Here is a 15,472-nt window from a genome sequence, read left to right as displayed (position 1 = left end):
AAAATGAGGATTGCATGAATATGTAGATCATGCGGGTATTTATATACACACTAATGCCGTGAATCCAAGAGGGATAGAGATTTGCATGGCGTGGAGACGTGCAAGGTGTGGAGACTGAACATTGGTTCTCACGAGCTTGGGTTTTGGGCGTACAAGGTTTGGGCTTTTTCAATGAGTTATAGGTCTTGACTCAACATCTAAAAATAATACAACTTGTCCCATATATTTTTCGGGTCAATTCCCACTTGGCCCATTAAAAGATTTTAACCTAACTATCAAGCCCTATAAAATCCATACTTTGTCAAAATAAATTTTGAACATGTAGCCTATTCCAAAATTACTCGTTAAATCTCAAGTAAGATTTTCATACATACTAACAAAAAAAAAAAAAAATTATAGAATCAGCGATTAGCTTGGGCTTGTGATGAGCTTGGGTGTTACATCCTCCCCTCGTTAAAAAAATTTCCAAAATTTGTTGAACCTAAAGCAAAGTTTAAAATACTTATCCCTCACAATCCATGACTATTTTAATCCTCGATCATTATGCCAAACTTAATATTCCAATATTCTAACTTTCCACTATTTTCACCTGGTGCATTAAATACCTTATAATCCTCTTAGTTTACACATTCATGCACATAGTGGTGATCGTCATACACTCTGGGTCAAGTGTCCTCCTTTGGACTTATCTGTAGTCTTGGATTGGGCCGACGTTTTGGCTTTCTTGTCGGCCTGATCTAGCTCTGCCTTTCTTTGCGTTGTCAACACTCGTCGCGTGTCTTCAGCATATATGAATCCATCATCTTGGTCTATGAATTCTTGTAGTGTAACAAGACTCTTCTTGACCAACTCAACTATAAATGGATTCCGGGGCCATACACCGTCCAAAAGGGCAACAAGAGTGATCTTTTCATCTTAGTTATCGGTGGTTATGCGCTCCTTGTTGAATCTGGCCCGGTAGGCCTCCAAGCTCTCGTCCTCTTGTTGCTTAATGGTTACAAGGCAAGTCGTTGTGCATCTTCTCCTTCTACTGGCTATAAACTGTGTGATGAAGAAGCGAGCTAGGTCCTCAAAAATGTAGATTGAGTTTGGTGCCAGCGACGCAAGCCACGCTTGCATCGCGCCTTTCAGGGTCAACGGGAAGGCCCTGCATGCGATCTCCCTGGGGAATCCGTGTAGGGTCATGAGAGCCTTAAAGGTGTCCAGATGCTCTAAGGGATCCTTGGCTCCGTCGTACAATTCTATATGGGAAACCTTGAACTTTGGTGGTATTGGCATGGCTATCACCTCCGCACTGTAAGGCATATTTGTGCTGGTGAGCATCTGATCTACCGAGGAAGAGGCTCCCACCTTCTTGGTCATCTCCTCGTATTTGTCCATGAGGTTGCAAAGCTCGTGTTGCATCTTCTTCTTGTCTTCTTCATCAGTGTTTGTCCCTCCCATGGCTTACGACTCACCCTGTCCTTTGTGGTTGGGCTTAGTGTCTTCAGGCAGCTTGGTAGCTTCTACCTGTAGGGCTTCGTTTTTCCTTCTGAAGTGTTTCCACTTATGCAGTCAGGGTTTATATCAACTACTCTATTTCTTTAAAAACATGCTTCCATGTCTTATGATAAGGCTTCAGGTTCTCAAGATTTATGAGAACAGGTTGTCGTTGGCATACAAAGGACACGTTACACCTATAGGAAAGATCACACAGATGGTACCACTGTTAACGTCATGTTTTATATGCCTGGAAAAGGTCTTAGAAAGTCAAGTCGGGGTCTTCACCTACGAACATAAGAGAGAAAATGGGCTCGGGATGGTCCGGGGAAACTCCGATGTCTAAGTTAGTCTCTTTGTGTGTACAGTAAAGGCTGTAGCATCACCGAAATCAGATAGAGTTTCTTGTACCTAGGGGTTGACCTTTATACGTGGTCTATGGGGAACATTTCGTACCCCATGTCATGGGGTTCACATCATCCTCTACAGTAGCTCCCAGTTGGGGCCTTTAATGCGACGCAAGACTTGGGTGGAGCCATTAATGCGGTGTGGCTCCTCGGGCGAAGCTTTTACGGTAGATGATCGAAATTGCCACTTTTCATGTTTGATGTTAGAGGATGGAGGGCTATCCATGCTCCCAATTCTCTTGCTGGCGTAGATCCTTAAATGCCGAACGTTGCTGAGGGGTGTCAGGGCCGGCGTGTCTTATTCGTCTCCATCGGTGTGGTTTCCCACGTGATGCATGTATCCATGGTTGAAAAACGGGGTGGGCCAAATTCCTTCTGCAACCCTAGGGTCGTAAGAGGATGGGGTCTGGACTGGAATAAGCCTATGTATTTGGCGCAGGCCCAGCTCTTGGGTTCGAGAGCAAATTCCCCCTTCCAATAATAATATAGAGTGTGAGGACGTGTCAAGGAGAATTTGTTTTGGCTCTGCTAGGGTTTTGTTTGCGACATTGTGATGGCTGACGTTGGGGGTCCTCAAGGCCCTTTGAAGTCAGTTGGGAGGCTGTGTGTGTTTGCCGATCCAGTTGTTTCTGCAATGAGACAGACTCGCCATGTTTTTGTTAGGTTTTCTAACGAGGAAGAATTTCTAAAGGCCATGTCAAGGGAGAGTTTTGATGTTGATGGAGTGATTTACCATGTTTTTCAATTGTTCGTTGATTTTAATGAGGATTCCGAACTTGCTATGGTTCATGTTTGGATCATGCTTCCTGGTTTACTACTGAACTTTTATCACGAAGCCTTTCTCAAGAGTATTACGGCGCCGATCGGATTTTATTTATGAAGTTTGTGTGTTGATGAATGTTTCTCAGCAGCCTATAGAATCCTTTTGGATTGGGACTCCAAAAAAACTAATGAGTATTTTTCAGGAAGTGGTTTATGAAACGCTTCCAGCATTTTTGTATGAGATGCAAGGTCCAAGGTCATAATCTTCTTACCTGCAAAGTATCTTCTCAGTCTGATGGGAAAAAGAAAGAATTGGGTAAAGTCTTGGTTCCGAAAAAGACAAATGCTCTAGATCCGAAAGGGGATGTTTCGACAGATAATGTTCAATGTATGGGTGAGCAGGGTTTTGATAATGAGAAAAATCAGTTAATTGGAGGAGAGGATTTGCAGTTAGTTGTACTTGAAAATAAGGTGCAATCGATTGAGCGAATTGATTTTCGTGAGCTTGGGAACGTCGAAATCTCGTTTGCTGCATGTGAAGTAGTGCATGTATCTACATGCGAAAAGGGAGTGTTGGTGGAGGGAGAATCTAGTGGGGCTCAAGACAAAGGGGATACATGTGAAGTAGTGCATGTAGTTGAAAATTTGGGCATGGGTGATGAAGTCTTATTGCACTAGGTTCCCACTTCTGGGGCCTGGGACCATGGCAGTTGTGGAAGGGACACAGACGTTAGTTCTTGCAAGAGATTTTTCCAAAATTGTTTCGGAATTTGACGGGGAGAGAGAGCTTTCTCATTTAGGGAAAGATAAAGATGGGGTTTCGGACTCTGAAATTGGGAAAATGAGGTGAGTAAGGGTCATCTTTTGGGAAGTTCTACTAGGGCTCCTAGCAGGCCCTCTCAGTTGAATTTATGATTGACAAAATATTGTTTTGGAATGTTTGAGGTCTAGGCACCTCGAAAGCAAGACTTTGGACCTTGTTAAAAAAATATAATCTGAAACTTCTCATTGTGGCAAAACATTTTTGAAGTGATAGTAAGATTTTATGTTGGCAAAATAGTTTACGTTTTGATGAGTCCTTTTCAAATGGAGTTCAAGATGGAAGATTGCGGATTTTCTGGCATGATGATATTTAGGTTAGCATTCTTGGAGTTTCTAATCAACATGTTACTTTGTTGATTAATTCTTCAATGATTGTATCGATACAAAATGTATGTATCTGGATTGTAGGAAACTTTGGTTAGATCTTATCTCCTTTGGTTCTTTGGATTTGCCGTGAATTCTTATTGAGGATTTTTAATATCATCCGTCATGATAGAGAGAGAAGGGGTGAGAATCCAAGATTGCAGTGTGTAATGGAGGATTTTTCAAATTTTATTGATGTTGGGGGCTTGATTGTGGTTCCATTCACTGGGAATAAATTTTATTGGTGTAATGGGCATGGGGGGTTGGCAAGAAGTTGGGCTCGTCTGGATAGAGCACTTTGCAATTCCAGGTGCTTAGATCTATTTCTATCAAGGTCTCTAAAGTACATGGCGTGTAGATCATTCAATCATTCTCCTATGCTCCTTAGGTTATTTGTTTTTTCTTTGAAGTATGGCCCCTTTTAGGTTCCAACAAATGTGGACAACGCATGACGAATTTTGGAAGCTTGTATCGTTTGTTTTGCAAGAAGATGTAGGCGGTTCAGGTTTGTCGAAGCTTGCATTCAAACTTAAAAGATTGAAAGTAGTTGTTCGGAATTGGAATAAGGAAGTTTTTGGATAGACCGGAGATCATATTAAACGATTGGAGGAGCGAGTGGAGGAAGGAGAGGCAAGGCTTCAAGAGAAATTTTTTGAAGATGTCGAGAGTGATGTTTTGGTAGCTATGGTGAAACTTACAACTTGGCTGAAAAGAGAGGAGTCACGAATTTCTTAAAAAATTAAGAAAATATGGATTGATCATAGGGAAGTACACTCATCTTTTTTTGCAGCATTACAGGCAAGGAAGAAAAATGTTCTTCTAACTATGCGCCTTAGTGATGGACATTTATTATCGATGCCTGAAGCCATACACGATGAAGTTATTATTTATTTTTAGAATTTTTTTGCAGTGGTGTCACAATGGTCAAGTTTCGAATTTAGAGAGTTTGATTCAAGCTGAGGTTTTGGATGTAAATAATCTGAATATTTGCAGGTGTCCTTAGGATCAAGAAATTAAGGATGCTTTGTTTTCAATTTTGGTGGATAGTAGCCCAGGTCCTGATGGGTTTGGTTCCAGTTTCTTTCGTCAGTGCTGGTCATTGGTGCTGCATGATCTTATGAAGACTGTGCATGATTTTTTTTTTTTTTTTGGGTTTCTCTCTTCCTAAGTATTATACTTCCTCCTCCATTGTATTAATTCCAAATGTTCCGAATCCTACTTCCTTTGACAAGTTTAAACCTATATGCCTATGTTCCGTGATTTATAAACTTTGTTGTAAGTTGTTGGTGGGGAGATTCACTCCAGTTTTGAATCATCTGATTTTTATGGAACAAGGTGCGTTTTTGCAGGGGGGAAGTATTTTTTAAAATATTAGCATTCCTCAAGAGTTGGTGAATGATATTAACAAGCTAGTTAGAGGTGGAAATATAATGATGACGATTGATATAGCTAAGGCCTATGACATGATTGATTAAGATTTTCTTTTCCATGTTTTGAGCGCATTTGGGTTCTCGCCTGCGATTTGTAACCTAATAAAACAATGTGTCTGTACGCCTTGGTTTTCGGTTATTATGAATGGCACGACTAAATGTTTCTTTAAGGGTGGAAGAGGTCTTCATTAAGGGAATCATATTTCGCCTTATTTGTTTATTCTTGTGGAGGAGGTTTTTTCTTGGCTGTTGATAAGTAAATTTTAGCTTGGTCAGATTTGCTATTTTTCTAAACCACGGAATGGACCATTAATTTCCCATTTAGTTTATGCAGATGATATGAAGATATTTGCAAATGGTGAAAAGAGATCTGTGAAGATGATAAAAGAAGTTCTAAATTTGTATGCTCAGTGGTTGGGACAGGTGGTTAATGAAGACAAGTCTTATATTTTTTTCTCGTCCAAAATTTCTTCTCATTGGCATCGTGATACTTTGCGATTAACAGGCTTTTCAGCTAGGAGTTTTCCTGTGAAATACTTAGGTGTCCCGATTATTTTGAGTTGCATGAAAATTATATATTTGGAGGAGCTGTTGATGCTAATTCGTAAGAAAATAGATGGGTGGAAGATGAGGTTTTTGTCTTCAGGAGCCCACCTAATTCTCTTAAAACATGTTCTCTCAAGCTTGCTGGTACACTTGCTGTCTATTCTATAGGTTTTGAAGTTGGTATTTATGAAGATTACTAGGTTGTTTAGCACGTTCTTTTGAGGATCGATTGAAGGAAAGCCAAAGAAGAAATGAGTTAAATGGGATTTGTTGTGTAAATCGGTGGATGAAGGTGGTGTTGGCTTGCGAAATATATTGGATGTCCAAAAATCCTTGCATTTCAAATTTGCTTGGAAATTGCTTATTGAAAAATCGTTGGGGGCAAATTTTTTTAAAGCTAAGTATGTAAAGGATCAACATTTCTATTTAGTTAATCCTTTGAAGGGTTGTTCCCGATTTTGGAAGATAGTTATGGAAGCTATACTGTTTGTGCTTAGTTGTTTGAAATGGCAAGTTAAGGAAGGAAATCTTTCATTTTGGCAAGATAAATGGCTGGAGACAGGTTCTATTTGTAATGAGATATAAATTGCTGATTTTTCAACGTTAAAATTAAAGAATGCATGGTTGAGAATAGCTGGGATGTGGAGTTCCTAATGCAACTTGTGGGCTGGGACAATTCGGATAAAATTTTTATCTCATGTTGGGGGCACAGAAAATGGATTCGATGTATTGATTTGGTTGAGAAATGATGATGGCAGATTTACTACCTCCAATGCTTGGGATTTGGTCCGTGTTATTGCTCCAAAACAACAATGGTCGGAGTGGATTTGGCATGCTACTTTGTCTAAGAAATTTTTGGTAGCAATGTGGAAAGCCTATTCACAAAGTTTGAGTGTGGATAATCGTATTCGGCGCATAGGTATTCCTATGGTGTCCAATTGTGAATGTTGTGAATAAGACGCTTTTGAAGACAAAAAACATGTTTTACATGGGGGAAGAATGACCTCTAAGCTTTGGAAGACTTGTTTTAATTTTTTGGGTATTCCTTATGTGGGAAATCGCTCTTGGGTTGAGTTGGTGGAAGCATGGTTTAGAAGAACAAAAAACGGTTTCCCAAGTCAGAAATTTGATTGAGCTTGTCCCAGTAATTTTGACTTGGAGTTTGTGGTCTTGGCGTTGCTCTGCGCATATGGAAGGTCAAAAGGTTCCATTTGATATTTTATAGAGGTCGGTTAAATATTGGTTTAGTTGGATTATTTGTAGATTGAAAGGTTCTGATAATTTGCACCATCGGGATATAACAATTCTCAACGACTTGAATCTGCCTATTGCTCATGCTAGATTATGCCAGGTTTGTGCAGTTTCTTGGATGAAGCCCAATTCAGGATGGTTGAAGTTAAATGTGGACGGAAGTAGTCGTAATAATCTGGGAAAATCAGGTGCTGGTGGGGTGTTGTGAAACAATGAAGGAATTTTGCTGTTTGCATTTGGAGAGTACACTGGTTTTGGTTCAAATAATAGGGCAGAGTTACTGGCTTTGCTATTAGGTTTGCGCCGTTGCATGTCTGGTGGTTTCCTTAAAGTTGTTCTTGAGATGAACTTGCTTTTGATTGTGGATATGCTGAGGGACGAAAGATGTAATGTTTGGTATTTGGAGGAGTATTGAGAGGAAATTCTTAGTATTATTCTACAGATCATTCGGTATCAACATGTGTTTAGGAAAGGGAACTCAATTGCTGATTGGCTTGCGAAACTGGGCAATACGGTTGTAATCAAGAGATTACTCTAGAAAATATCCCTCTAATACTTGAAGGAATTTTGAGATCGGATCGTAACGGATTGCCTAATTTACGTCTGGTCAAATGCTTTTGACGTTGGTTTTATTGTTTCACACGTTCGTTTTGAGTTGCTTTGCTTTGGTATTATTTCTTTTATTTCTTATAGGCTTGATTTATTATTATTAGGTGTATAGTTTTTAGAATTTATAGTGGTTTTTGACACCTGAATTTGGTTTTATTGAATATGTGTAACTCTCATATGTATGGTTGTTATTAAGATATTTTTTCGCCATAAGTGAGTATTATTAATAAAATTGGAGTTCCGTAAAAAAAAAAGAATATAGTGTGAAAATGTTGATTTTGATATTTTAAAGCGAAATTAGAAAAAAATGATAATTTGTTAATGAAAAAACAAAAGAACAAAGAAAAAAAATACACGTAGATAAAAAACAATATAAGAAAGAAGAGTGCCAAGGATAACACGAAGATTCGAGGGTTTAGTAGTAGCATGTTTATAAGTTAGCGAGAGTAGCCGCGCGCCGCGTTTCAACGTTTATTCCTCCATTTCCGTCTCTGCTATCGGGTTCATTTAGGGTTTTACTAATCGAACCCAGAAGAAACAGAAAAACAAGAAATCATGCACGCGCCGGTGCTCGTTCTCAGTAAGTGTGTTCTCTCTTTCTTTTTTGTTACCGAAATTAATGGAACATGGATTCAATTGATTCGATTTTCGACGTAATGAAATGAAATTGAACAGAGGACTCGATGAAACGCGAGTCCGGAAGCAAGGTGCAGCACGCTAATATCCAGGCTTCTAAGGTTCTTGCTTTCTTTTTTTCTTTGCCTAGCGCTTGCGTGCAGTTTTTGTTTTTGTTTATTTTTTTCAAATTTTCGGTTTGTTTGATTAATACCTGGACAGGCTGTTGCTGACATTATTCGCACAACATTGGGTCCAAGATCCATGTTGAAGATGCTGCTCGATGCTTCTGGAGGTGAGAGATTTTTCCCTTCCTAGATCGTAAATAGTACATAGTATATATGTCTTCATTTTAATTATAAAATATGTGTTGCGTTGAATTCATAAAATGGCCATTGCAAAGCAAATATCTTTGTCAGCATTTTGTATTTTCTGTCTCGGATTCTTATTTCCTCTTCTCGTCTGTTTCGAATTTTGGGCATCTAACAGGAATTGTGGTGACTAATGATGGAAATGCCATTTTGCGTGAGTTAGATATTGCACACCCAGCTGCAAAGGCACGCGTTCTCTCTTAATTATTTCGTTTTTTTTTTTACCCTTTTTCTCCCTACGCTAAGAGTTGCCTTTCAGTTACAAAATATTCCATGTGTTCTCATCGCGTTCTGACGTTCCATCACCATGGCCTCCTTTTTCTATTCTTATGCATATTTGTTTTGGTGGTGGCAGTCAATGATCGAATTAAGCCGAACACAAGATGAAGAAGTGGGAGATGGAACAACTTCAGTCATCGTTCTTGGTAAGTTTTATGCAACTACTGTACATGAATTTTTTTTTTTTGTGTGGAGTGCGAATAGGGCGTTCTTTCTGAGTGTGTGATAACTGTAGATAAGTCTGTTACTGACTGTTCAACAATTTTAGTTCATTGTTTCATGATTAGCATGTGTATTAATCAGTTGTGTACATACTCGCAAGAAGAATGCAATAGCTGGCGAGAAAGAAGAAAACATATAAGTTTATGTTGCAATTAATATTATTTAATGTCATTTCTTCTGTTTATCAAATTTGGGCTAAAAATCGGTTGAAGCTGGTGAAATGCTCCACGTGGCAGAAGCATTCATCGACAAAAATTTTCATCCTACTGTTATCTGCCGAGGTACTGTTGTTAGTCGATATGGATTAGTTCTTTTTTGCTTGTGCATTATCAGTTTTTCTTTATGATATATCCAAGTTTTATTTGTTTGGCAGCCTATAACAAGGCTTTGGAAGATGCTCTTGCCGTGCTTGAGAAAATTGCAATGCCTATTGATGTGAATGATCGTAAGTGTCTTGGTTCTATTTGTATATTTAGAATTGGCTTCAGGATTTTCCCAGTTATTTGGTTTCCCTTTTCCACTTTATTGGAAGAACTTGTTTGGCTTACAGAATGGATAATAAATGTATAAAATAAAACATGTTATGTTGTTTGTCGAAATCTGAATTTCTGTGCTTCTAATTTGGTTTGCATTCAATAGCCATATTTCGAAAAGTTTGACATTGGGCAATCTGGTAAACATGCATTATAGATTTGGTTTCCTGAGTGATATCCCTCCATCTATATCATTTAGCTCGAGGGATGCTCTTCAACCACCCCAATAGCACCTCCTCTCATAAATAAGAGGGGAGGGGGCAAGTTCACTAGTTCTATCCCATACCAGTGCTTGGCTAGTGAAACATGCAGTCTCCACAACCTGTTATGAGCTTAAGAAATAATAATAATAATACAATGAAACAAAGATTAAGGTTTTGAGATATATTAGAAGCCAACATTAGGTCTTCATGAGACTCAGTGATTGACTAAGCTTGAACAGATCTAGGTTGCCATTAATCAAACTCACCAACACCTACATTATTGGACTAGTAGTTTACGTGTTATTTGTAAAGGCCTCTTAATAAGCAATCAATGGACTAGTTTGCATCTTATTTCTGGAAATATGCACCCTGCCGAATGTTGATAGCTATCTTCATGTAGTATAGATCTGTTTTTAAGAGTAAGATAAAAACTTTATTGAAAGAAGAGTAGGCATGGCCAAGTACACAGGAATTATACAAAGAATACACCTAACAACTAGGAACCAGTAATGGATACAAGCAAATCATGAAAAGTCTCCCTGTTACAATCAATTCTAGGACCCCAAGTAAAACGCATATTGAAAAATAACCTCTTAAGCTCATCCAAGGAACACTTTTGATCATCAAAGCATCGACCATTTCTCTATCCAAAGGCACCACATAATACAAAGATGAATCATTTTCCACACAACTGTGATATAGATATCACCCCGAAGACCTCTCCAACACTAAAAAATACCCACTACCCTCCTAGGCACAACCCTTGCACACCAATCCGGTTGAAGACAACATCCCACAAGAACTTGGTCTCCTCACAATGTAATCACAAATGATCCACAAATTCCCCATTATTCTGACACAAGTAACACCAGTCCATAATGATTAGGCCACACTTCCTTAAATTGTCAATGGCAAGAATTCTCCCAAGAGATGCAGTCCAACAACAGAAAGCCACCTTGGGAGGAACCTTACATTTCCATATGCTCTTCCAAGGGAAATGGTTACCATGATGAACCGTAAGAGCCTTGTAAAAGGATCGAACCATGAATCTCCTACTCCCAACTTGACTCCATATCATCCTGTCCCCTGCAATATTACCGTAATTCGTAGCATGCAACAAGCTGAAAGTATCATTAATGATACCATATTTCCAATCTTGAGACCTGCTCTTAATAATATTATTGATCTTATTCGGAGCCCAAGTACACATGACACAGAGAAGAGAAAACACCTAGTCAAGAGCTAGAAATAGATACAAGGAAAGCATGAAAGTTAAGCCCATTCATGTCTAGAGCAACTGCCCATAAAAATGAAGTATTAAAAAAGAAGCTTATGAGATCATCCATAGAGCGCTCTTTATCATCAAAGTTCCAGTCATTCCTCTCCCTCTAAATGCACCTAATGGAAGGTTAGAATTATAACCCCTAGGGGTTGGCTCAAGTGGTAAAGGCCATGGGCTTGGTAGTATGTTTCCCCTAGGTCTAAGGTTCAAATTCCCTTGGGTGCAAATAATCTCTAGGGGCCATTGGACTAGGGGGTTTTTCTCTTGATTTACCTGAGGTGCACTTGTGGGAAGCTCCTTGTTAAGGGCTTGTGCATAGGGGTGATAAATGGTCCGGTCGGACCGAACGGACCGACCGTTTGGGTCTGGACCGGACCGAGACTTGGACTGGACCGGACCCAAGCGAGACTTAGACTGGTCCGGTCCAGTCCACATTTTAGAGGACCGAAAAGTTTCGGTCCGGTCCACGGTCCTGGGTTTTTCCGGACCAGACCAGATCGAACCGAATGAAAAAAAAAAAAAAAAAATTATATATATTTTATATAAAATAAAAGTACAATTAACAATATAAATTTTTAAATATATTATTAATACTTGTTAATATTCTATAAATTAACAATATTTTATATATATCTTCATCTAACCTATCACTATTAACAATATAAAATTTTAAATATGTTATTAACACTTGTTAATATTCTATGAATTAACTAATATATAATATCAATTAGTTAATTATATAGTAATTATATAAATTAATAATATAATTTTCATCTAATTTATTATAATTGACCATATAAAATATTTTTTTATTGAGTTTGTTACATAATCCACATTATTGAGTTTGGTCCGGTCCGGTCCGGTTCGGAAAAATGATAGACCGAAAATATTCGGTCCATCGCCGGACCGGACCGGACCATTTGCAGCCCTACCTGTGCAGCCTCAGGATTAATCGGGATGCTGTTTTCGGACACCCAGTGCCAATTAAAAAAAAAAACCTTATGAGATCATTCATAGAGTGCTCTTTATCTTCAAAGTTCTAGTCGTTCCTCTCCCTCTAAATGCACCTAATGGAAGGTTAGAATTATATCAACCCACCTACTGGAAAAGGATATTGGACTGAGCATCCATATTTTTTATATGTAATCATGCATCCATATAAATATCCTGAGAAATTAGGCTTTATCAACTCTTTCATTTTAATAGAGTAGAAGGGTAGCCCAGATAGATTAAGTGCTTTTCTGGTTGTGATGAATTAATGATGTCTAGTTGAAGCTAGAGATGGTATTTTTCTTTTTTTTTTTGGAATGGCTTCAGCACTCTCTCTCTCTCTCACACGCACAGGCACACACACACACACACACACTCTTCCGCCTGCACAAGTATGCACGACCACTCACCCAACCCCTCAAATTAAAAAAACAAAAGAAAGCAGATCACACACATGCATGCACACATGTTAGACATCCTTTTTCATTCATCACAGTACATTTATTATAGGTTCTTGTTCCTTCTGAAGATTTTAGCTTGTTTTTGTATTGTGCACATGATTTTTGGAATTATGTGGCAGGTGGAACAATGTTGGGGCTGGTCAAGAGCTGTATAGGTACCAAATTTACTAGTCAATTCGGGGATTTAATTGCTGTAAGTATCTTGTGGTTATCAGGGTTAAACATGTGTGTCTTTACAGCTGTTTCTTTCTGTTTTCCTTTATTCATCTTAAAACTCTAAAAATGTTTAGATCCTTTAGAGGTTGCCTAAAAGTATGGGTTATACTTCATCCTTGAGACATACAATATTGAGATGCATGCCTCGTGGTTCAATAAGGTGGGAGATGACATGTGGAATTTTAGACAGATTTCACTTTCACTAACTACCATACCTAATCTTTCATATGTAATGTAATACATCATTTCTGTGTTTTTTAATCTTATACTTACAAAATTCTTTTTAGACTATTTTCAATTTGTGATTGTCCTAGTAGTAAAGAGATTGTGCATTTAGATACAGTTTTTTTTTTCAATTTTTTTATTTCAACTTTCTCTCCACTAAAATATGAAGCATAATTTTAATTTTTTTTCTTGTGTAATTTACATTTACATTCTGATGCTGTTTCTTTATTTTATAATCTCAAACTAAAAAATCCATGTGATTTCACCTTGTTCATTTGTTTTGAGCATTGTCCGAAACATGGCAACAGCAAGCACAGACGTGTCTTTTACCATTATACTGAAACTGCATTATAATGTTTATTTTAGTTTTTTAATTTTTACTAATAGAAAAATCTGTTTTTTTAATTTATATGTTATGCTAATTCTTTGATCAACTTCCAGGATCTAGCTATAGAGGCAACCACAATAATTGGTGTTGATCTTGGCCAAGGCTTGCGAGAAGTGGATATCAAGAAGTACATTAAGGTTGAGAAGGTACCTGGTGGTCAGTTGGAAGATTCAAGTGTACTTAAAGGAGTTATGTTTAACAAAGATGTAGTTGCCCCTGGCAAAATGAGAAGAAGAATCGTCAACCCACGTATAATTCTTCTTGATTGTCCCCTTGAGTACAAAAAGGGTGAGAACCAAACAAATGCTGAGCTGGTTAGAGAAGAAGACTGGGAAGTACTGCTAAAAATGGAAGAGGAATACATTAAGAACCTCTGTGATCAGATAGTGATGTTCAAACCAGACTTGGTAATTACAGAAAAGGGTCTTAGTGATTTGGCATGCCATTATCTGGGCAAACATGGAGTGAGTGCAATCAGAAGGTTGAGGAAAACAGACAATAATAGAATTGCCAAGGCATGTGGAGCTGTTATTGTCAATAGACCAGATGAATTACAGGAGTCTGATGTCGGTACTGGGGCTGGCCTGTTCGAAGTTAAAAAAATTGGGGATGAGTTTTTTGCATTTATTGTTGACTGCAAAGATCCAAAAGCTTGCACTGTACTCTTAAGAGGTGCCAGTAAGGATCTCTTGAATGAAGTGGAAAGAAACTTGCAGGTATTTTAATGATGTGATCTCGAAATTGTTCTGTTTGGATACTACTGTGTTCTAAAGTTTTTTCTGCTACAGGATGCCATGTCGGTTGCGAGAAACATAATAAAAAATCCAAAGCTTGTTCCTGGAGGTGGTGCAACAGAGTTAACTGTATCTGCTGCTTTGAAGCAGAAGAGTTCATCGATTGAAGGCATAGAAAAGGTGATGGTTGTCTCTTGCATCTGTTTTATCAGTATCAAGTTAACCCGAAGTCTAAAGTACTTTTAGGAATGAAGCTTTTCTTCGGTTAAAATTTGGTGGAGAGCTGTAGCTTTTCTTGTTTTCGTATTGCTGAATTAATTGTTTGTACTTACTGGTTGTAAAACAGTGGCCTTATGAAGCTGCTGCCATGGCTTTCGAGGCTATACCACGCACTTTAGCACAGAATTGTGGGGTAAATGTGATTCGAACTATGACTGCGCTGCAAGGAAAGGCAAGAATCCCTAACTCATTTTTACATCCAGAAGTATTTTCGAATTTATGCTAAAACCGTTCCTATCTGTTGGTCTTAAACTACTCCTGTAGCATGCAAGTGGTGACAATGCCTGGATTGGCATAGACGGAAACACTGGTGTGATTAGTGACATGAAAGAGCGGAAGGTATGTTCAAAATGTTAAATGAGGGCTTTTGTTCTTTGTTTGTCCGTGTCCTTTTTTTCAATATTATTTTTTATAAGCAACTCAATTTGAATTTTGAGTTATTTATTAAGTTTCTCTTTAATAAATTGTATAAAGTAATGAACTAAATTATTGGTGTCTGAGATTGAGCGTTGAATGCCTGGTTATTTAAACGATGTCAGATATGGGATGCATATAATGTAAAGGCTCAAACCTTTAAGACAGCCATAGAAGCAGCTTGCATGCTTCTTAGGATCGATGACATTGTGAGTGGGATAAAGAAGAAGCAAGCCCCCGGTGCAGGCCAGGCTCCATCAAAGCCTAAGATTGAGACTGAAGCAGATGCTGACAATGAGCAAATACTTCCCGACTAAGACCTCCCAACAGTCGAAACTGATATTTTTTTAAGTATTTGAAGCAAAGCGGTTGGTCTCGCTGGCTGTACAAGGGTTTTGTTGAGCTGAGCTTTTGACTTGAGCACTTCCTAGTTCGGATTCTGGCCTTTGCTGTTTTTTGTTTGGAGACCCCCCCCGTCTGTTATGGGAGCTACTGTAAACTACCAGTCACTTTTCACTTGAACAATTTGATCGGGATTTTGTTCATGTGAACATGAATCAGTATCGCTATAATTTCTGCTTTTTCTGTGCA

At 38.4% G+C, this 15,472-nt stretch overlaps 1 protein-coding gene across 1 annotated transcript; it reads left to right on the top strand.

Annotated features, from left to right (window-relative positions):
* Positions 1-8,065: 8,065 nt before the first annotated feature.
* Positions 8,066-15,472, top strand: LOC109003549 (T-complex protein 1 subunit gamma). The gene is made up of 13 exons (XM_018981721.2): positions 8,066-8,249; positions 8,345-8,406; positions 8,507-8,579; positions 8,774-8,841; positions 9,011-9,080; positions 9,369-9,437; positions 9,530-9,601; positions 12,745-12,818; positions 13,508-14,170; positions 14,243-14,368; positions 14,535-14,639; positions 14,732-14,806; positions 15,007-15,472. The coding sequence occupies exons 1-13, from the start codon at positions 8,225-8,227 to the stop codon at positions 15,196-15,198; spliced, it is 1,674 nt and encodes a 557-aa protein (XP_018837266.1). The 5' UTR covers positions 8,066-8,224; the 3' UTR covers positions 15,199-15,472.

This window comes from Juglans regia, chromosome 7 (genome assembly GCF_001411555.2).
Source record: "Juglans regia cultivar Chandler chromosome 7, Walnut 2.0, whole genome shotgun sequence".
Taxonomy (NCBI): Eukaryota; Viridiplantae; Streptophyta; class Magnoliopsida; order Fagales; family Juglandaceae; genus Juglans; species Juglans regia.
This window is presented reverse-complemented; position numbering and strand designations above follow the sequence as displayed.